General features: G+C 36.6%; 1 protein-coding gene across 1 annotated transcript in view; it reads right to left on the reverse strand.

Moving 5' to 3' along the window:
* The window catches only part of Cacna2d1 (calcium voltage-gated channel auxiliary subunit alpha2delta 1), a 445,325-nt gene that overhangs the window by 110,462 nt on the left and 312,002 nt on the right, over window positions 1–22,861 (reverse strand). Inside the window, exons 7-8 of the mRNA XM_052173128.1 lie at window positions 18,487–18,618; window positions 88–157 (exon numbers count right to left, since the gene is read on the reverse strand). Coding sequence (XP_052029088.1) covers window positions 88–157; window positions 18,487–18,618 — 202 coding nt within the window. The remainder of the gene's footprint in view (window positions 1–87; window positions 158–18,486; window positions 18,619–22,861) is intronic.

The following is a 22,861-nucleotide window of genomic DNA, read 5'->3' on the forward strand; positions in this document are numbered from 1 at the left end:
AGGAAGAAGGTTCCCCTCAATATATTAACAAAATGATAGAACCCCCATTTATGGATCATGTCTTTAGAGATAATCAAAACTTCATACCATGGTCTTCTGCGTACATCGTATAGATCAATCTTGTTTGGAGTTCTACTATTATCCACCCATGGAGAAGCTGAAAAACAAAGTGTGTCAGAGAAACTAAGCCAAAGTACTAAGTATAACTGGGCTTAGGTGATGCATTAGTGGGTTCAGGTGCTCAGATTAAGACTAAAAAGTCAAATTCCATCTCTAGAAGACAGCTGGTGGGATGAGAAAATTGGCTCTTGAGAGCTGTTCTCTGACTTCCCTGTGCATGCCTTGGCATGAGAATCACCACCACCCCTACCAAGAAGATCTAGTCACAAAACTAACAGGCAACTTAAAATAGCAAATTCCGCATACCTACGTGAATATTCAAATATAAAATACCATCTTTATGTCATTTTGTTTTTTTTTTTTTACATTACAAGCCATTGTCCTCTCCCTGTATTGTATTCCAAACAAGTTCCAGACACAGGCGTTTGATTATTAAAGCTAATTTAGATTCTTTTCTTTGACAGAAACTGTTGTTGCGCCAGTAAAAGTGGTGCTTTCAATTACTTGCTTACCCTGTTTTCCTTCAATGCAAACTGTATATACAAGACAATATGCAGGGATGTTTCTCCCCAGGCCTGATGGCTCACGCCTTTGACCCCAGCACTTGGAAGGCAGAGGTTCTATGAGTTTAAAGCCAGACTGGTCTGTAGCAAGTTTCAGGTTAGCCAAGGCTAAATAGTGATATTTTCTCTCATAAAAATATTGTTTATCTTGGACTTCTATCACAAAGTAGCATTATCGTAGACTTCATAGTCACATGCTTAATATATATATATATATAATATTATTGAAATAATTTATCAATTGCCATTTCCAATGAGCTACATTAAGGTACAGATTAAAATTCTAAATGTAAGGCTAATCTACAATTAAAGTTAACTCTAAATCTCTTTCTGTCAAAGTCATGTCAATACAGACCCTTGGTGGCTTGGTGAAGCCTTCTTTCCTTATTAGAGAAGCTTCTTTTATGGCAGACTGACAATACAGAGACCCACAGCTAGCCAAAGTACAGGGAATAAATGATGGTAAAGTTCTAAGCCCCAAAGTCTCTATCTTGTCACACCACATCCCGCCAATGCTCACAGAACATCACTGAAGAGGTGGTGCACAAACCGTAAGGGCTAGAGAATGGGGAGGGCTGGTGTCAAGTAGCATCTTCTGTAAGTGACAAGGCTGCTACACACAGGACCTCATGACATCTATAGGTGTGCGACATCAAGTCAGTCAACATTCTAGCCCGGGGCAGGGAGGGGTTCCTGAGGCTCCAGTGGAAGGTTATTAGGGAAAGATGAGTTGAGTTGGCTTTCTTTAGAGATATAGTAGCTTACTTGGTAGATCGCACAAGATCATATAGATGCCTCTGTACCCATATACATAAGGACATCTTTAATTGGACCCAATGGTACATATGGAAAAAGTGCACATTAATCGTAAAGGAGGACCCAAAGGGGATGAGGTTTTGAAGGTCTTGGAGAGGCCAAGAGAAGTGTGCTGGGATAGAAATAAATAGTATACATGTAATATATATATATATATAAAATTTCGAGGCAGGGTTTCTCTGTGTAGCCCTGGCTGTCCTGGAACTCACTCTGTAGACCAGGCTGGCATATTTTTTAAAACATAACAAGAAATATTTGGTTTTTGCAAACTTATTTGAATGATGTAAAATAATTCAAACAGAAAGTCATCTATTAGTTTTGAAACCTTTAAATTTTTCTGAAATTAGAAAGTAAAACAAAACCTTCTTGACTTGTTATTCTGATTTTGAAAGGTAATTGATTCATACTTATTCTAATTATGACTGCATTTACTTTGATTAAAACGCTCTGGAACTTGTTACTTTCATTCACAGCCTGGACCTCATGAAGGCTAGTAAACCCCCGTGGACTGCATGACAATTTTATGCCACAGAAGTCCCTTACATCAAGCATGTCTATACATGTGACTAAAAAAAATCCCTGACTCTGACAAATGCACCAGGATCTATCCCCCTTTTCTTTTTACTGAGAAGTCATGAAAATTGTGGAGACTCTTCATAAGAGCCATGCTTATCCAACTAAGATAATTTGGCCAATTAAAGTGTGTCAAAATACACACACAACTGAAGAAGCCCTTCTTGACGAGGAAATTTTATATGCTTAGCTATATTATGAAATAACTTATTCATTTGAAATGACTAATCACATTTGCATAAACTGTAAGTTTAAATATAGTTCTCCCCAAAGAACCAATTACTGACATAGCTAATATTACATCCATTAAACTTACTTCTTAAAAACATGTTCAATTTTCATCCTTGCAAACTGTCAAGGATATAAATATCATACTTTTCCTTGTGATAGTCTTAGAATTAAGCAATAAGTATGTGAATTGATATATCAGTTCCCTTTCAACAATCAGTTAACATCTCAATAAAATAATTTAAAGAAATTGTACATAAATTTCAATACAATGTTTGTTTGATTAAAATGATCTGAGCATTCTCAATACTTTTAGTAATTATCACAGTTCCATATATCATGTACAGATTATGCAAGACACTGAAAGAGAAAGGTATATTTCCTAAGGTATGCCAGGTTAGCTCATGTGCTCTGTCCATAAACACATTATCTGGTGTCTGTTGCGGTACATGCATGCTCTTTAGACTTATCTACCACTGCTTTCTTTCTTTCTTTTTTTTTTAGATATATTCTTTATTTATATTTTAAATGATTTCTCCATTCCTGGTCCCCCCCCCAAAGTCCCGTAAACATTCTCCCCTCCCCCTGTTCCAATAAACCCCCTCCTGCTTCCCTGTCCTGATATTCCCTGCCCTGCTGCATCAAGTGTAGGAGTTTCTTCTCTTTGATGTTCTCTCCTCCCTTTGATGTTCAACAAGGCCATCCTCTGCCGCCTTTATGTCTGGAGCCATGGGTAACACCATGTGTACTATCTGGTTGATGTTTTTGTCCCTGGGAGCTCTGGGAGTACTAGGTGGCTCATACTGTTGTTCCTCCTATGGGGCTGCAAACCCCTTCAGCTCATTGGATCCTTTCTCTAGCTTTCCCATTGGGGACCCTGTGATCAGTTCAATGGCTAGCTGAGAGTGTCCCCCCCTGTATTTGCCATGCACTGTCAGAGCCTCCTAGATGACAGCTATATCCGGCTCCAGTCAGCAAGTACTTGTAGGCATCGATAATAGTGTTTGCATTTTGTAAATGTATATGAGATATATCACTAGGTAGGATAGTCTCTGGATGGTCTTTCCCTCAGTCTCTGTTCCACACTTTGTCTCTGTATCTTCTGTGGGTATTTTGTTCCCCCTTCTAAGAAGGACCAGAGTCTCCATACTTTGTTCTTCCTTCTTTTTTTTTTTTTTTTTTTTTTTTTTACGAGACAGGGTTTTTCTGTATAGCCCCGGCTGTCCTGGAACTCACTCTTGTAGACCAGGCTGGCCTTGAACTCAGAAATTCACTGCCTCTGCCTCCCAGAGTGCTGGGATTACAGGCATGCGCCACCACCGCCCGGCTTGTTCTTCCTTCTTGTTGGGCATCACTTGATATGTGAATTGTGTCTTGGGTATTCCAAATTTCTGGGCTAATATCCACTTGTCAGTGAGTACATACCATGTGTGTTCTTTTGTGACTGGGTTACCTCACTTACAATGATATTTCCACCCAGTGGAAAAAAGATAGCCGTTTCAACAAATGGTGCTGGTTCAAATGGCAGCTAGAATGCAGAAGAATGTAAATCGATCCACTCTTATCTCCTTGTACTAATCTCAACTCCAAGTGTATCAAAGACCTCCACATAAAACCAGACACACTAAAACTAATAGAAACGAAACTGGGGAAGAGCCTTGAGCACATGGGCACAGGGGAAAAGTTCCTGAACAGAACACCAATAGCTTATACTCTAAGATCATGAATTGACAAATGGGACCTCATAAAATTACAAAGTTTCTGTAAGTCAAAGGACACTGTGAATAGGACAAAAGGGCAATCAACAGAGTGGGAAAATGTCTTTACCAATAGAGGGATAATATCCAATATATACAAAGAACTCAAGAAGTTAGACTCCAGAGAGCCAAATATTCCTATTAAAAAATGGGTACAGAGCTAAACAATTTTCACCTGAGGAATATTGAATGCCTGAGAAGCACCTAAAGAAATGTTCAACATCCTTAGTCATCAGGGAAATGCAAATCAAATCAACCCTGAGATTTCACCTCACAGCAGTCAGAATGGCTAAGATCAAAAACTCAGGAGACAGCAGGTACTGGCAAGGATGTGGAGAAAGAGGAACACCCCTCCACTGCTGGTGGGATTGCAAGCTGATACAAGCACTCTGGAAATCAGTCTGGTGTTTCCTCAGAAAACTGGGCATGATATCACCTAAAGATCCCGTTATGCCACTTCTGGGCATATACCCAGAGAATTTTTCAGTATGTAATAAGGACACTAGCTCTACTATGCTCATAGCAGCCCTATTTATAATAGCTAGAAGCTGAAAAGAACCCAGATGTCCTTCAACAGAAGAATGGATACAGAAAATATGGTACATTTACACAGTGGAGTACTAATCGGCTATTAAAAACAATGAATTCATGAAATTTGCCTAAGGCAAATGGGTGGAACTGGAAAATAGCTACCACTGTTTTATACTTCCCCTATTTCTTCTCCTTCTGGAAGATTCTGAAGCTCCACTAAGACCCCCCGTGGACAGCAATAGCCTACTGACATGAGCTCTCATCCCCAGGACCTCCCTTATTTTATTTATTTATTTATCTATTTATTTATTTATTCATATTTATTTATTTATTTATTTATGTATAGAATGCAACTTCTGGTTAACATGGAAATACCAAAGAACCATTTTCTAGCAAATTCCAACAAAATGGCTTCCTGGTGACTTCACCTGCCTTTTAATAATACATCCATGTCTCTAGAGGATCAGATCTCAGGTCAGAGTATTTGGCCATTAACATCTCCTTTATGAGTTTATTCCAAACTCATAGATGAGACTATGTTATCATATACATGGCATGTGTACCTTTTGGAAATCTTTAAGCCTAATAAAACTACTCATCGTGAGGACACTGGTCTCCACCTTCTGAGCCAACACATCCACAAATGTTAACATGAAGCCTAGGGTTCTGCATCCTGGTCAGCCTTCATGTTCGCAGATGTTTTAACCTTCTCCTCCCAAGCCATGTCCTTAGCCTTAGGTTTCTTATTTCTTAATTCTCAGCAATGACTCTGGTACTCCGATAACTCACTGAATCAGAATGGATTTTTTAAAAGCATATTTTTTCTTTTTTCATGTGATGTTTGTCGATTTGTGGCATAGATTGGTAGTGAAAACTCAAATGTGTGTGTATGTACACATCTTTGAACTTCTGTAGGTCACAGTAGTACACTGAGTCTACTTTGGAGCAGTGTTTACTGAGAGCCAGCAAGCCTTTTAATCCAGTGCCTCCCACAGTTCCGGGGTAACTGTTTCATAACTACACTCAGGTTTTTATGCTGGGGGTTGAACTCAGGCTCTTAGGGTTGTATAGCAAGTGGTCTTCCTCTCTGAGACATCTCCCAAGTTATAGTGAATAAATATTTCTTAACAATAAAATTTCCCTGGTCAAAATAATCCCTCCCTGAGTCATGTTCTTCATTCTTTATAGAGAAACTAGTAGGAAACCTTTGCTTTCACTAAGATTGCAAAATAAAATCTACTAATAGGAATTACCATGCTCCATAAAATTTATACATTTCTTTGAAGACACAAGAAAATTAAAATGCTATAATTTACATTGAGGACAAGAACATTAAATTTTATTAACATTGCTAAATTAGAAGGCTTATATTTAAAACTGTTAATATATAAGTTTTCTTGAAGTAAGACACAGTTATACAAAATTAGAGTATTTATATTATGATTAAATTAAACAATATAAATTCTGTGATAGTACTACTTAGCATATAAAAATCTCATCATGGTATTTAAGTGGTATGCTATTTATCCAAGCTCAAAATTGTGGAATATAAAATAGCAAAGAAAAAATTACTGTGCTCTGCAGTTCCCTCAAATACTGTTTCCTAAGCATTCACAGTCAAACTGTACTTCTGAAAAAAAAATCAGAGCTTCTCAAATCACAGAAAAAGGGGAAACATTTTTTATTTTAAATGTACCTTTGGCATTCCATTAAGACTTAAAAGAATGGCTGAAGAGAGAGTTTTAGAAACAGCACAGAATAGTAAATTTGTTTCTAAATGGATCATTTCATTGACAGCGATAATGATCATTTATGGGGATATTTCCCCAGACCAAAAGAAAATGAGCTGTGGTTGTGTCTTCTACTAAATCCACTGCAGTATTATTCTACTTTACAGGATATGTAGAGTGTAGCACAGCAGCTCTCCAAGCCCTTAGTCAGGGAGTAGTACCTGTACATGAACTCCGAACATAAGCATCATGTGCTGTCGACACAACCGTAAGGAGGCATGCAGATTTGGATGCCCTTTTTTCATGAATGTTGCCTAAAGATAAAAAGTGTCCATTTTTCATTTCATTTGTTGAGAACTATGTCTCTTGATAGAAACATCATTTCAAGTGACAGTTAATTGCACTTCCACTTGATTATATTCAAAGGTTTTGGTGTTTTGTTTTGTTTTGTTTTTGACTCTGGGGTCCTCACGTTGTTAATCTTACTAAAATTAAAACAGTATATTTTATAGAGTCAAAAATGTCTTAATAGTCACTACAGGTATTTTCTGGTAGACGAAATGCCACCAATACACAGCTTGCCTCAGCCAGAATATTAGACACATGCTACATCACACAATAAACTCCAGCTATTTTTTAAAGAAAATTAATTGACTCAACTTGTCTCAGATACCTAACAGAACTTCCAGTTACTATGCAGAATAGAATCCATACTACTATCCAGAGTTCTATTCCAGAAGAGAATCTCCACAGCTCCTAGTCTGCACCACAGCTCCAGCATGAGCATGGGGGTAGGGAAGGTTCATCTTCTTAAGTGAGTGTGGATAAATCTACTCAGACTGAAGTATCATAGGATTTAGAAAGGAAAATGGCTGCCCTCTTCAGATTTTTATTTTTCCTGGGAAAAAGACAAAAAGATAGGAAGACTAATCTGTATGAGTTTTACTAACAGGAAATGCCTCAAGGTATGATTTCAAATATCCATGTCTTATCATGGTAATGCTATTTGTCATCTAAGGTTCTCAGTTTAGGCATCACTACTCATGTGCATCATAAATTCTACTTCAAGGGGGAACATGGTGGCACACGCCTGGGATCCCAGCATGTGCCTAGCAGAGGCATAGAATAGAAGACTGCCATGTGTTTGAGGTTGATTTTTGTATAGTGCTTTCCAGGCCAGTCAGGGCTCTGTAGTGAGAATGGTCTCAAAACAAACAACAATGCAGATATAGATGGATAGATAGATAGATAGATAGATAGATAGATAGTAGATAGTAGATAAATAGATAAATTCTAAAAATGCTCTAAGCCATTATGCAAGACCTAGGACAGTCAGTTATTGTTTCTGACAGTCTTTCAGTCCCAGGGTCTCAAGGCAATGGACATGGGACTAGAAAAAAGTGAGGATGAGGCACAACCAAGTCATTGCAGTGTGAGGTGAGTCTTGAAGTAACAGACTTCTTTCATTCATGGGGCCCTGCCTCTGGGTACCACAGATGCAGAGGGACTTTAAAAAATTAAGTCCTCAGTCAAGTCATCATTTGCAAAAGAATACTTACATCTGGATGACAGAATTTTGTAAGCAGCTAGCAACCACTGCCACAGGAGTAGACAGACAATTGAGAGATTAGAAAAGTCTTGTTTTTCTTATCCTTTATTCTTTGACAGGTTCATATATGTCTATAATAAAGCTTAGTCCTTTTATTAATTTCCCATTACTCATTTACCTTTCTCTTTTTGCTGATGAGTGTGTGTGCATGTGCGTGTGTACCACTAAGTATGGTTGCCTGCATACTCTTATTATAATAGCAAATTTTGTACAGTGAGCAAAATCTTCAAATGGGCCTTTAGTCTCGGCACTTGAGGAACAGAGGTAGGCAGACCTGGAAATTCGAGACCACTTTGGACTTCACAGGCTAGCTGGGACTGCAGAGTAAAACTCTGTCTCAAACAAATTTAAATTATACAAAGAATTCATTGGAATAAAAGAACTGGAAAATCCAGCAACTTGGCATTGACAGTGCTATTCATTGTACTAAAAAATATTACAGAAAAACTCCGTACACCAATGCAACTTTGGGTTCTAGACTTACACCAGAAAAAAAAAAAAGGATATGAAGACTGCTGTGTCTCAATTACTCTTTTAGGCAAACCATGCCTGATATTGTAACATTTGAGATAATTTTGTAGCCATACACAATAAGAGCACTGAGACAAGCTAATTAGGAAACATTCTTTATTCAAGTTAGGAGATATCTGAATTTCTCCACTGATGGAATGAATTAAATATTCAGATCAGTAGATGGTTTGTATTTATCATTCTGTTTTTCCACACTGGAGTCTTACTGCAGTTATTTACAGAGTCAGCAACCGTGTATTACATTGGACTGAAATGATTAAGGCAGAGAACATAACTAGAATTATAATACATGGTGAACAGTCAAACTAATGAAAGTCTTATTCCATGGGGAGAGAGTTGCAACGCAGTCCAGACAGCTCTGATTATCAGCTGTATGAGTAAACTTACTGGGATGCTGCATTGTCTATGGAAAGGAGGTGCATGCATTTGGAACATGGGAAGAAAGTCCTGATAAGGTGCTTGACCACTAAAGATACTATGTACTTCTTGAAATTCTACTATGATACTTCCTTTCAATTCCAAGGGACTAAAATAATGCACATATATCTATGGAGCACAAAAGTACATCGTGACCTGCCTCCAAGCATGGCTATGTGTATTCCAGTGTTTAGATAAATAGTGTATCCCAAGTAATTTCTGAAGGAAATAAAATTGTGGAGCAGTTTTAATATACATGAATCAAAGCTCTCCAAGGGATAGAAAGAAAGACTGGTGTAGGAAAAACCCATTGTATTTGCATTTCATTTTCAGTGGTAGAAAACAAGCTCATGACCAGAAGAGCTTTATACACAAACACAGAGATATAGAAAGAGAGATTTATGGAATAAATGCTAAGTTAAAGAAGGAAGAAGCTACTGATAGTTATAAACTAATTTATAGCTTATATCAGCTTATAATATAAACTAGTTTATGGTTTCTATTGAGGGTGGAAACTGGGCATGGAGGCTGTGGCAGTCTTTGGATAGTCTGCGTGGCACAGACAGGCAAATGGCCCTGGGCGAACCCTGTCACGTGTGCTTTGTCATTTAGAACTTATCACCTGATTTGCACAAATCACTTTCTACTCATGTTATTTCAGCACTCTCTGTCTTTAAATTGATTGCAAGTTTGTCGGCTTCTTTTCTACCCAAGGGCTATTAGAAAGATGATTTCCTTTTAGGATCTTTCCTTCATAAATAAGCGATTTATATTATCAGCTTTAATTCAGTTGGCTAGCCTTTAGATAGCAACCTTGTAGAAAATTTTAATTTATTACTGTTTTTGGTTATTACTATTGTTGTTGTTGGAGGTGGTATGTGTGATGTGTGTGTGTGTGTGTGTGTGTGTGTGTGTGTGTGTGGTTGTGTACAACTTCCCCATCACTGATGTGGAGGCCAGGAGAAAACTTTGTGGAGTAGGCTCTTTCCTTCCATTGTTACCTGTGTTCTAGGATTTAAACTGGCATGACCGCTCTTACACAGTGAGCCACTTCACCTGCTGAATTATCTCATCTGCCCACTAGAAATGTTTTTAAATTTACATTTGTATTCTGAACAATGAGATTTGATCAGCAAATGACGCTGGATTATCAAGAGAAGGACTCTGTTGTCGCCACTATACTATTCTTTCTTTTGGCTCAATTATACAAACATTAGAGACACAGCTCTATGGATAAGGATTAAAACTAAAATTTGTAAAACTAATTGTATATATAGTGTGCCACATGGAACATCTTCAGATAGAATATAGAGATTTTGCTGTCAGGAGTACTCATACTTAATAGTGGCCAGGGATATGTTTTAGTAGAAGATTCAATAAAAAAAATTCTCATGCATATTTAATCGATTAGGCAGCTTGAGAACAGCAAAGGCACAGTAAGTTTTATAAAGTATAGGAAGGGAAGATTTACTGGAAAATAATGCTGATATGTTTCACCCATAGGAAAAATTCTAGCTCTGACAATGAAAATGTCCCCATTTTATTAAGATCTGATAAAATTCTAAGCACAACAAAATTGCAGTTCTACAAGAAAAAGTTTCACATTTCATGAGTCAAGGAAAAAGCCCTTGGAAGTTGATCATGATGATGAAACTCTAGAATTTTTCACTCCTGGAACTCAAAAGTGCATAGGATCTCTAATATTGTAGACAAAATGCTTCCAAATTATTTAATCAAATGCACCTAGCACAAAATGAACATCACATCAAAGACGGTTGCACATATCTAAAAACAGAAGGCATAAGGTGTGGAGATTTAAAAATACATAAAAGAAAAGGGAGCAGAATGAGAGAGATTTCAGAAGTTGAAAGAGCTGAAATATACTAAAAATATATTAGCAATTTACACTGGTGAGTTTTATAAATATGGTTATTTCCCTTAGTTGAATTACAAACAACTCCCATTTTTAAAATTAGCATCTACTTAGCTAATTTTTATTGAATCTTCTACTTAAACATATACTCCCATGAACTATGAGAAAATCCTTTAGTCAGTTCAGCTGTGGCCAGAAACTTAGTTTAGCAGCTATCCAAAACAGCCCCATGAGCTGCAGGAAGTGACTGTAAGATAAGAGATGTAATTATGAAACTAGAGAAACACGGGGCTATTTAAAGTCCTCCAAACAGTACTCCCTCACTTCACACATGTATACAATGTATATTCCACACCACAACTGACAACCACAACCACAAATCACAACTGACGGCAGTACGTGGCAAAGTAATGCACAGAATTCAAAATATACACCCATGCTCAGCTCTATATCAAGCTATTTCCTTCTTTCCAACTTTTATACTTCAAACATTGCTGATTGGAACGTAACCCATCATTTTGCTCTCCAAATAAAAATACCACTGAAACAACTTTTACTAAAAGCTTCTACATTCCAAGTTCTACCCGAATGAACATCTATGGTCACCAGACACATTTAGGCCAGTCATTAATATTTTTAAATTAACTCTTTGATGTCTCCATCTTTTGTATTCAAGAAGTCTCTTTTCAATTACTATTTGGTCTATTGTTCAAGTCTTTAAATGTTCACATTTTGTCATTTCCTAGCAATGCAATCGGAGGATGATACCGTAGACCTCCTCTGTCTAATAGCACACAGTAAACCAATACCCAGACTATCTATACTGTTATGTCTACTCATCAATCATTGTGACCTTCAAGGCCTCCTATGCAGCCATTGGCAGTCACTGACTTAATAAGACTCCTGTCTTGGAACAGTCCAGTAGACTCACCAATGCACACTAGTGCATGTTCCTCGCTGTGTATTCTTATGTGATACCTTTTTTTTTCTCTCCAGAAAGCCTTTACCCATTTTTATTTTTTGCACTGAATTGATTTTTAATCTATAGTTCATAAGCCTCTCTGATGATGTTAGTCCTAATTACTTCTTTTCTCAGCTTTCATAGGAAATCTATTACTGCCGTCAGCTTAATTTATTTGCTGCTTAATCACTTAATGATGTGCACCGTGATCTACATGTGGAGATGCATGGCTTCTGATGTATTAATTAGATTGGATTTCATCGAGGTAGAAACAATTTGCCACCAGCACAGATGTGCACAGTGGGCAGCCAGGACAGACCCTTCACCTGCAGTGTTCCTGTGTCCTTCCTTAGCATGGGTCTGGCCTTTTAGCTGAGAACATGTCCACAGACAAGGAGACTGTGACCATAAGGAAGCTAAATTATGTTCAGTGTCATACAAGAAGAAATACTTTGTGTTGTTTCTGAGTTCTCAAAAAAAAAAAAAAAGGCAACTACATTGTTCTGTATATTCAGATAAGCACAAGTCAGCATTGGCTGGCCGTTACAAAGGAGTCACATTCATGGGACAGATGTGGGGCAGAGGGAGAAGACCCCTCTGTGGTGGTTACTCACCAGCTCAAGCTTAGTATTAACATTTGAGATGTGGCACAAACAAACTTCCCTAATGTTCAAATTAAATGTCTGAATTTCTTTTAATTGGCATTCCAAATAATTCCAATGGACACACACTTAATTTTAATAATAATTGTGAAAATGTAGTAACCTTATTTAAAATGAGTTTATATAGTGGTGAATAGATGATAGATATATTCATAGCTAAACCATGTGCTTATACCCAAAACTCTATGCAAGATAGATAGATCGATGGATAGATAGATGATAGATAGATCGATGGATAGATAGATAGATAGATGATAGATAGATAGATAGATGATAGATAGATAGATGATAGATAGATAGATGATAGATAGATAGATAGATAGATAGATAGATAGATAGATAGATAGACAGACAGACAGACAGAAACACAGACACATAAATAGATATGCAGATAGAAACACAGATAGATACATGGATAGGTAGGTACATAGACAAAATTTAGGCATCACTGAAAATAATGGGCCATCAGCAGCTGCACTTCTGGAAATTACAAACTGAAGCTCTGGTATCACTCCATTTTTAGAAATCTATCAAAGGACCCTTCAGCAGCTACACTAAAGACAAAATTCTTCAAATGTTATCATATTCCATTTGAGGTGTAAAGTATTCTCAAGTTATATTTCAAAATGTAACTGATAATATATAAGAAATTGACTATTCATATGGGAAAGAAAGGAGTACCCAGGGTCTGCTACAGTTTATTCTAGCAACAGTTCAGCACTCACACCAAGCAAATGTGCCTTAGGAGCTTAACATTCAAGCAGGGATATTGCGCCATATATATATTTTTTTTAATCTTGTCATTTGAAATGAACAAACAGGCGGGTCGGACAAAGTGTTCAGAAAGACAGGTGGTAAATGTCACATGAGATAGAGTCTACTTTTTTCTGATATTTTTCCTTTGTACAGAAAGCAATTATCTGAAAAGGATAAGTGCTCTCTACTTTGACATTTCAATGAGACATTGATTCCTAATTATAATCTTAATTTACTGCTGTAATTGTTACAATTCCAGGAGACAGTAGCAGGTGAAATAAATAGTTTGTCCCAACAATTATTTTTAAAATGCTTAAGAATTCATGGAGTTTTAGTTTATGAGAGCAATTTCAACAGCTTAAACTTAATTTATGTAGATCATGGAGTACAATGGAAAGAATTTAGAAATGAAACATTTTCTAATAAACATGTGTTCAATAAGAATATAACTGGTATAAGCTCCAGCCATTTTCTGTTGTTGGTTTGGTTCACGATTTTCACTTTCCTTTTAAATTGAGCATTATAATTACATCTGCTTATGGGTATTAAGGATAATGCTCTGCCATATGTTCATATTATATAAGGGTTGTATAAAGGTGTTACCATATTCAACACCTAAAGCTTTATCATTTCTTTTTGATAACATGAAGGATTCTTGCTAGTATTTATTGAAGTCCACATTGCAATAGCCATTCACTATCAGTACTCAACCAAGCTATAAAACAGTAGCATATATTCTTCTTGCTTAGCTATGGAATAGCTGTTGACCAGGCTGTCTATCATTTGCTGTACTCTAGTCTCCCAAGACTAGGAGCCAGTACTGTGTCCTGTACTACTCTGAGACACCTTTGCATTCCAGCCTCATCTATGCAAGTTGTGGGTAGTTAAACAGGGGAATTGTGGGTAGTTAAGCAGCAGAATTGGGTCAAAGTATCTTGTCAGGCAAAGACCATGGACAGGGCAGAAGTTACCATCTGGACACAGCTAGAGATGATGTTGGAAGTCATCTTGCTCAAAGGTTTCCAGTTCTTTGTGAGGAAAAGGGTAACTTATGGTGTGACATAGAAAAAGAAAAAGATGATTTTAATAGCAACTAAAACCTCCTCCTCCCAGGATAACTTTTATAAAAATCTACCTATCCTATCTTCAAAATGGAAGAAGATGGAAAGGGCTGAAGAACAGGGGTGGCAAAGGAAAGGAAGCAGAGAAGGACACAAGGGATTGGGTTGTACAGTTTATTTTGTACTCATCTGGCAGGGGTGCGAGCAGGCTGTGTAACCTAAGGACAGATACTGAAGTTAAGCAACAAATTAGCAAACTACTTTTCAGAGTCATCACTGCATAGAGTAATTACTTGATGTCAAGTAAGTCAGAGAAGCAAAACTTTCTCCAACATCTGGGTAAGATGCTAAGAATATTAATGCATTTCCTATAATTTAAGTACCATGGTTCCCCTAATTTGAGTGCTGAGGTCAGCAATGGTTTCTGAAAGCATTACCTCATCCAATGTGGGAGGTGATGCATAGTTACTGACTACCTGGTTTTAGAACACAGTTGTTTGCTATATACCAATGTGGGTGGCCCTATTTTAAATAGCATTTAAATAGTGAAAAAAAGTATTTAAAAAATTTTTTTTGTGATTCACAAGATTTAAATTTCTGAAAAATAATTTAATTTTTTAACTCCATGACAAGAGTTCCCATGAGAAAATAAATTGTAGGTAGCTTAGCTTAGAGTTACGGGAAGTGTCTTTGTTTGGATATGTACATGAAGTGAATTTTGTTCCTCGTGATAATACTGTGACGTGATGGGTGTTTGTGGGCTTTCTGGTGCTACAAATGGAGACACAAAGAGCTGGAAGCACAAACAGCAGCAGACCAAGGGATATCCACAACCAGTTGTTTAAACAGCAAAACAACACAAGGACTTTTAAAGAAAAAGCATATCATACACATTGCATAAAGCATATTTTAGGTCACAGGGTCTCATTGTTCTGCTGAAATTTACGTTTAACTAGAAGGTTTTTATTTCTAGCAAACCTATAGAGAAATGAAAAAACAGTTATAGATCAAGCAGGCAATGCAGCATGACTGTCTGATGTCATGACTCAGTCATGTTTAGGTTTCCTTCCCCATTTTTTATGTTGCTTCTTTATCAACTGACTATAACTTTAATTACTCTCCTTAACATCTTAGGTCAAGTGAATGCTGTGAACAGTGGAAACACACTACTGTGGCAATGTCTGCTCTTTTGTACTGACACTTTTTCTTTCTCTTTTTAATGTGTGTGGGTACTTTGACTGCATACCTGCAACCCATGCAGGTCAGAAGAAGCATCAAATGTGGCTTTTGAATTGAATCCAGGCCCAATGATGAATCAGCTCATGTTCTTAACCACTGAGCCATCTCTCTGCTCCCATAATGTTTTGTAGTTTGAAGTACTTTTAGTTGTGGTTTATCTCAGTGAACCCATGATAACATCTCGGGGTCATATTTAGAAGTACTTAGGTTATTTGTGGAGCAGGACTCACAAAGCTCAATTGACTGCTGTTCCAACAGGAAGAATAACTTCAAGTAGGAGAATCTAGTGAAGATATTTTGTGTCTGGAAAGATGGTGCTGTGGGCAAAGTGTTTATTGTACAAGCATGAGGTCCAGGGTTTGGATCCCCAGGCTCATAACTACAGGCATGAAATGAGGAGGGGGCAGAGGATGGAACCAGGCTGACTGAGGGGCTCGCCGGCTAACCAATCTAGTCTAAATGGTAAGCAGAAAGTTTCCTGACAGATTCGGTCTCAAAAACCAAGGTGGAATAGTGGCAGAAGAAGCCATCCAATGTTGACTTCAGGCTTCTAGACAAGTATGCAAGGGGAAATGCATGTGCACACACGCATATGCTACACATACACGTAACATGAAGTAGTGACATCTCTGTTTCCGTTCATTAGCAAATGGAACTTAAAGGTAAAGATAAACCTCTCTGTGAGTATGATAATAGAAGTATAATCTGTCAAGTCATTTATAACAAGTTAATTCATATTGATGACCCTATCTTACCTTTCTGTTAAGGAATCTGGTGCTACTACATAGTTACCCTCATAAAGACCAACCCAGCACTGAAATCACTAGAAAAGAAACTGCATATAAAGTAGGTACTCCACGTAGCCCATTTTAAGAATCTTTCCAATAGGTCCCGTAATTCCTCAGGACAGTCTTCTGTTGAGCCAGTTTGTCTGCCAAACCCTACTGAAAAATGATGTTCTATGTTTGGGCTCAGCCTGGATTCCAGAGCTAGTGTTCCAAGAGGATCTCCAGGATTTGCCTAAATTAAAAATGTAAAGGTCTTTGCCAAGGTATTGTGAACAGATGTCAGCACACTTGAAAATGTGATTAGTATGAAAAATAAGAAAATGTTACCTTTAATAATGAGAAGCATTTGTCTTTCTCTGCACTATTCCTGTCTCTGGCCATGGTCCTTTGCTATCTCAAAAATGTTCTAATTTTTAATCATTGACTCCTTTCATCCTGTCTCTCAACTGTTCATTTGTGAGAATTTAGATGAGGTAGTTTTATAAGATTTAAAATGTGCATGGGGTTATTAGTTAAAGATAACTTATTTGTTGGTTTCTTGGAGAGGGTTGTTATGTATTTGGTTTCCATATTTTTTAAATTGAATGTGACAACATTTTGGAAGATTTGTTTAAAGCTTACCATATCAGGATTTTTATGTACATATATGCTGTTGCCTTTTCCCTTCAGTTCAGTCTCCTTACACAAAATATTTAACACTTAAAACATAGCATGAGTTTTAGAAGTGTTTTATTACACTTTATAAAATTTCTTCATGGAGGAAATAATGCTATTACTGTAACTTGATGGTAATCTTGACTCATGAGGTATTATTGGGATTCCTTTCTAGTAATTTAAACTTGTCATTTTGCCAATCTATCAGATCTCTGGGAAAAAAATTAATTATCATTGTTACCAATCTTCCATCTGCAATCACATAGAGGTTATAAAGACTTCACCTGTTCATGGTACCTGAACACTTAAATTTGTTTCTATTACCACACAAAGCAAGGGAAAATTGAAATTTTACTTCACTTAATTTTCTCTGGTGTTTCACTATGACAAATTCAGTTGTTAAGCACATTTAGTAAACCGAAATAGTAAAACAAAACAACAAATCCAAAACACAAACTCTGAGGTTCTACCGTGTTTACTGAAAGGTAGGTGATCTTTTCAGTCCTTTGAGAGAAAGGATCCCTGTTGCATTTGTAAGAATGTGGTGAACTACGGAAAACATCCACACACCAGTCAACGTTTAATCACTTACGTCTTTCATAGGGGCTCAATGATTAATTTTGTTTTGTGTTGTAAGAACTGTTTGTCTCTCTTACAGTCCTTTATAGAAATAGAGTATTGGAAAAACATTTATTTAAATTTATAAAATATATCTATGTACACTGAGTATATCTCATAACTGCGATGACCAAAGAATTGTGTGCAACTTCTTACGGCAAAAGAAAGATGTGTTATTTCCTAGAACTCTCATTTTAACCAATGTACACTCCTTAGTTAAAGGAAAAACACTAGAACTTTTGAAACCTAAACTTCAACTGTAGACTTGATTGTTGAGAGAAACCATTTTAAACATTTCTTAAAGTCTATCTATTATTGTAATGGTTGTACACATGGACAGAAATCATAATTTTTTTCAGGCTTTCTGTATAACTACTTTCTCAGATTTATGCCAAGTGTCTTCGCTCATGATAGCACTGACAAGGTTGCAAGGACCGTTCCTCATTACTTCTTAGGTACTTCAGTTTAAAAGAATTATGATCAAGTTAGTACAATGTTACATTCTTTTTCTTAATAACAATTTTATTGATTTATCTTGCATTTTCAAACCTGTATACTAGGGATTTGACTGGATCCTACCCATGCCCACTCCCCCTATTCCCTGCAGCAAACTAATTAAACTCATTAATCTCTTTCCTGACTTTCTTTCTTTTCTTTTCTTTTCTTTCTTTCTTTCTTTCTTTCTTTCTTTCTTTCTTTCTTTCTTTCTTTCTTTCTATCTATCTGTCTGTCTAAGTTTTAGAAGTGTTTTATTATACTTTATAAAATTTCTTCATGGAGGAAGTTGCACTATTATTGTAAGTTAATGCTAATCTTGTTAGGTATTATTTAACCTACTGGGTCAAATTAGTGTGACCCGTGTGTACTGGGATATGTGGGACATCCACTATGACCAATAAGATTACTACAGCATCAACATCTTCCTACAACACAAAGGACTATTAACAGAAACGACTTCTGCTGGTGCCCCAACTTTCCCCCATATCACCAAACACTTACCTGGATAATACCGGGCCAGGCCAGTGGCACTGCCAAACACTTGCCACAGCAACGTAGGGTCTTCATCTCGATTTCTTTTGAAAACCTCATCTAAGGCACTTGTCCAGTTGAGTTCGTTTAACACTATGGTTGCTAACAAAAACAAGAAAAATAAAAAAATTATTCAAAGTTATATTTTTTCTAAATTTATGTTACATGTTATTATTGTCTGTGATAAAATACTATAATTTACTAGAAATTCAAAGGCTTTAAGCCTAGGAGTAGGTTTTAAATTTCATATGATGGCAGTCTGATGGAAATTTTAGAATGATAGCTTTGATTTCTTGTGTACTGCAGAATGTTCAACAGTATCTCATACCCATGCTAACTACTAGGTGTTAGTGTAATGCCTGAAGCTATGATAAGAAAAAGTGACTTCAGACTTGTTAAACAATTTTGCTATAAAATTACACCCAGGCACAAAGGACCAAGAGTTCCCTAGAGATGTAAAGAGAAGCACGCTGGTTTATATCTCTTGGTGTTCTCAGAGGGAGCCTACCACAGTGCTTGAGCAGAGCAACACTTAAATGCTACTGATTCTCTGTGGTATATTCATATAATTTACCCTGGTACCAGATTTAAAAAACAAAACAAAACAAAACAAAATACAATTATCATTGATCAGCTGTGCTTACATAATATCAAAAAGAATTTGATAGAAGTCATGGGGAAATGTGGTAATATCAATGTTAGAAAATTGGAACTAGTCAGTCAATGATTCATAAATACCTTTCAGAGCAATAATTTCTACTTTTCCTCTTCATTCAGGTAATAACTAAAGCATGCAGATATGACTCATGTTATTAACTCTGATACCAGATTATAATAAATGATGGACTCAGGGAGGTGCTCCAAACACGCGCCATTTACTAGTTTGGAGAAGTATGCAAAATGAAAATTCTAGGTAGAACATGATTCAAAATCATATTTAAATAATGTGCTTCCATGATCATTACATCCTAAGTTTAGCATGGTGAAAGTTTCATTGGGAGTCTGGGAATATGTCAGCGCCTTCCTGGCACATTCAAGGGCCTTGTCTTCATTCTCCACACTGTAGAATCTATTTGCTGGTGCATAGTTATAGGCCTAGAATTTGGGAGGTGGATCTGAGAAGAGCCTAAAGAGTTCAAAATCCTCCTTGGCCTATATATAAGAGCCTATTAAGAAAAAAAGAGAAAAGAAAGGAAGGTGGAAAGAATCTAGTTTCTCCTTGCATACAGTGGTGTAGAAAATTCTTATGTGTCCTTATCAAAAACATGTGCCAGCAGATCAGAAGAATGAGGCTGGTGTCAATACATATATGAGAATCACTACGTAAGCCCAAACTGGAAGACACGTCTTTAATTACATGTGTTCTCAAGATTAAAGTGATTTTAATTGCTGCGGGCTCTTAACTCATTGGAGCATTCACATTTATAGCAATGAAGCTTCCTGTAATCACTGACTTAGCTATGCTCCACCAGGTTTAATACTCTATGCCATCAATTCATTCACCTCAAAGTATTTTATAATTTCTATAAATCTCTACTTCTCTTCATTTCTATAACTACAGGATACACCAAATGCAACCATGATTAAACAATGTACAGGTTTTACGAACTTAAGATGAAAAAGAGCATTTGCCTTTTCTTGGGCTCTTTTTTGTTTGTTTGTTTTGTTCTGTCCGACTTGTTTGGTTTTGTTTTACCTTATTATATTTTCTTATTATCTTAGACACATGTTTGTTTTCTAAGGAGAAAGAGATTAGGGGGTGGATCCAGATGCCATGTGGGGAAGAACTGAGAGGAGTAGAGGAAGGTAAAATGATAATAAAAATATATTGTATGAAAATCTATTATATAAAAAAACCTATGTTCAATAAAAGAACCCCAAATATAAAAGACACGTGGACCTGTAAAAAATAAAAGAAAATTACAGAGTATGTTTGTTTATTCTTCAAATTTCTCTTTTGTTTTCTTTTTTAAAATACACAACGAGCACAAAGGAATTATAAAGACACTCCGGGACCAGCATCCTGAGGCGGCTCTCATTATAATGAGATTTTCATCTTTATGGATGTGATTACTTGCAGAAAGATCAGTGAATGTGTGTGTGTGTGTGTGTGTGTGTGTGTGTGTGTGTGAATATTCATGAGCTGGGTCAGATCCATAGTGCATCCGAGATGGTGAAGAATTCATATTCAAAAGCATGATCCTGCGAACACCAATTGGCCAGTTATGTGGAAATTTATATTCACATAGATAACCTAAATTGATACGACTCATGAATATTTAAGATAATATACAAATCTTCGCAGAGAGGGACAGTGTATTTTTCTTTGAGCATTCATGACTTTTATAGTAATATTGTACAGAATGAATCATGTTTATTTAGGATCCAGAACCACTTCATTAATATCCAATCTATTCTATCTTTTCAATTTCCTTGACTCAATTTCACGACAAGCAATAGATAACAGATAATTACTTTTAATAATGTTTCATTTGTTTGCTAGGCTGTTATTTTTACTTAATTTTATTAGATGTCTTGACAACTAGGATACAATCGGGCAGGGCTGACTGTAAAGTTTGCAGCCATACATTGAGCAATACAGCTAAGCTCTAACTTATTGCTGTCCTTACGAAAATGTTTTAAAATTCCCAGTTGATTCTCTTAAAACGTTTTTCTATGTGAGGCATTACAGATTCTAAGGGTTTTAAGCAATGTATGAATCTACAGATGAACCAAGTATATAAAGGACATGTGCAGGCAATGAACTTGAAATGATTCAAAAGTTTACTCAGAATGAAAGAAATGGTAACATATACCCATCGCATTAGCAAAACATAAGCTAGATATCCAGGATGTATCAGGGTGTCAAGATACAGTGTGTGTGCATGTGTGTGTGTGTGCATGTGTGTGTGTGTGTGTGTGTGTGTGTGTGTGTGTGTTGGTTTTTCAAGACAGGGTTTCGCTGTATAGCCCTGGCTGTCCTGGAACTCAATCTGCCTGTCTCTGCCTCCCAAGTGCTGGGATTAAAGGCAGTGCCTCCACTGCCCAGTCAGTATATAAATATTTATAAGAACTTGTGAACACCTTCATTATTCCATTAATGACTTGACAGCAACAAGTCTTTACTTGAATTTCCAAAGTCAAAAGTCAAAACACAAAGGTCAGCCTTGGAAGTGCAGATCTGGTAACTCACCACTTGGGAGACAGTTTGACAGTACTGATACAATGTCCGCAGCTGTCAATCCAATCCCATGTCTAGAGACTGAACCACAGAGAGAACTGGACCATATTCTTTTCATTCCCTCAGCTGCACTCGTATGTAATAAAATACTGGAAAATTCAGATTAATTACAACATTCCAAGTTTTATTTTTCTCAAATCACATTGAAAATACCACAAATATAAAAAAGCATACATAAAGCTTCAAAGTAAAGCAGAGAACAAATATGCATGTGACTTTAGAACCTTAGTTGCCCAGTTATGCTTTCCCTAAAACAGGTAACAGAGCATCTTTGACCAGTAGATATTATTTAATAACCGGAAATTAACTGTTTTTCTTTTGCAATAAATAAAAATAGCAGTCAAGTACTTGTGTGTAATATGTTTGTCTACCTATGTAGTGTCCCCATTCTCAGGGTAGAGGATCCTGAGCTAACTGGGGAGTCAGCAGGTAGAATCTCAAAGAATGAAAGAACGGCAGATGATGATATATACCCCTCACATTAGCTAGCACCACTGCAGACTTAAGAACAGCCACGCCCTCTACCTGCTGTGAGACCATCCCTTCCAACTTCATTTCATGCACAACTAGTCAACAAATACTAATCTGCAAATATTTTCCTCTCCCAATTTGTAAAGCTCAGGGAGGAAGATGCTGTTAAAGTAACAACTGTGGTTACAACTTGGTAAACAGATGGGTGTATTTGACATGTTTGCTGTTTCTATATGGAAATGTTTCTATATTCAAAATTTTATTTTGAATGCTTTTGGTGGCTATGTCCTTCCTCTAGTCTTGGTGGCTATTGCTCATTTCTAGCCTCTTGACACAAGAATTCTTAAAAGATATAAATCCTATTTTCTTAACGATACAAAAACCAAGCAAATCCACATTCTTTAGAAAATTACTCATCTTCAGGAATTATTTCTCCAGATGGTTAAAATATACAATTCATTTAGATAATGATATTATACTGAAAATTACTCATAGAACTCAGACTTAGTATGTTCAAGAGGCTTACTGAAAAAATTCTTTTCACTTGCAACCACTTACTATAAAGATGTCAAAACGCAATTGACATCATACATGCCATGATCTTTATTTCAGTATTAAGATTTTAAAATTAAA

Source organism: Apodemus sylvaticus, chromosome 2 (assembly GCF_947179515.1).
Source record: "Apodemus sylvaticus chromosome 2, mApoSyl1.1, whole genome shotgun sequence".
Classification (NCBI taxonomy): domain Eukaryota; kingdom Metazoa; phylum Chordata; class Mammalia; order Rodentia; family Muridae; genus Apodemus; species Apodemus sylvaticus.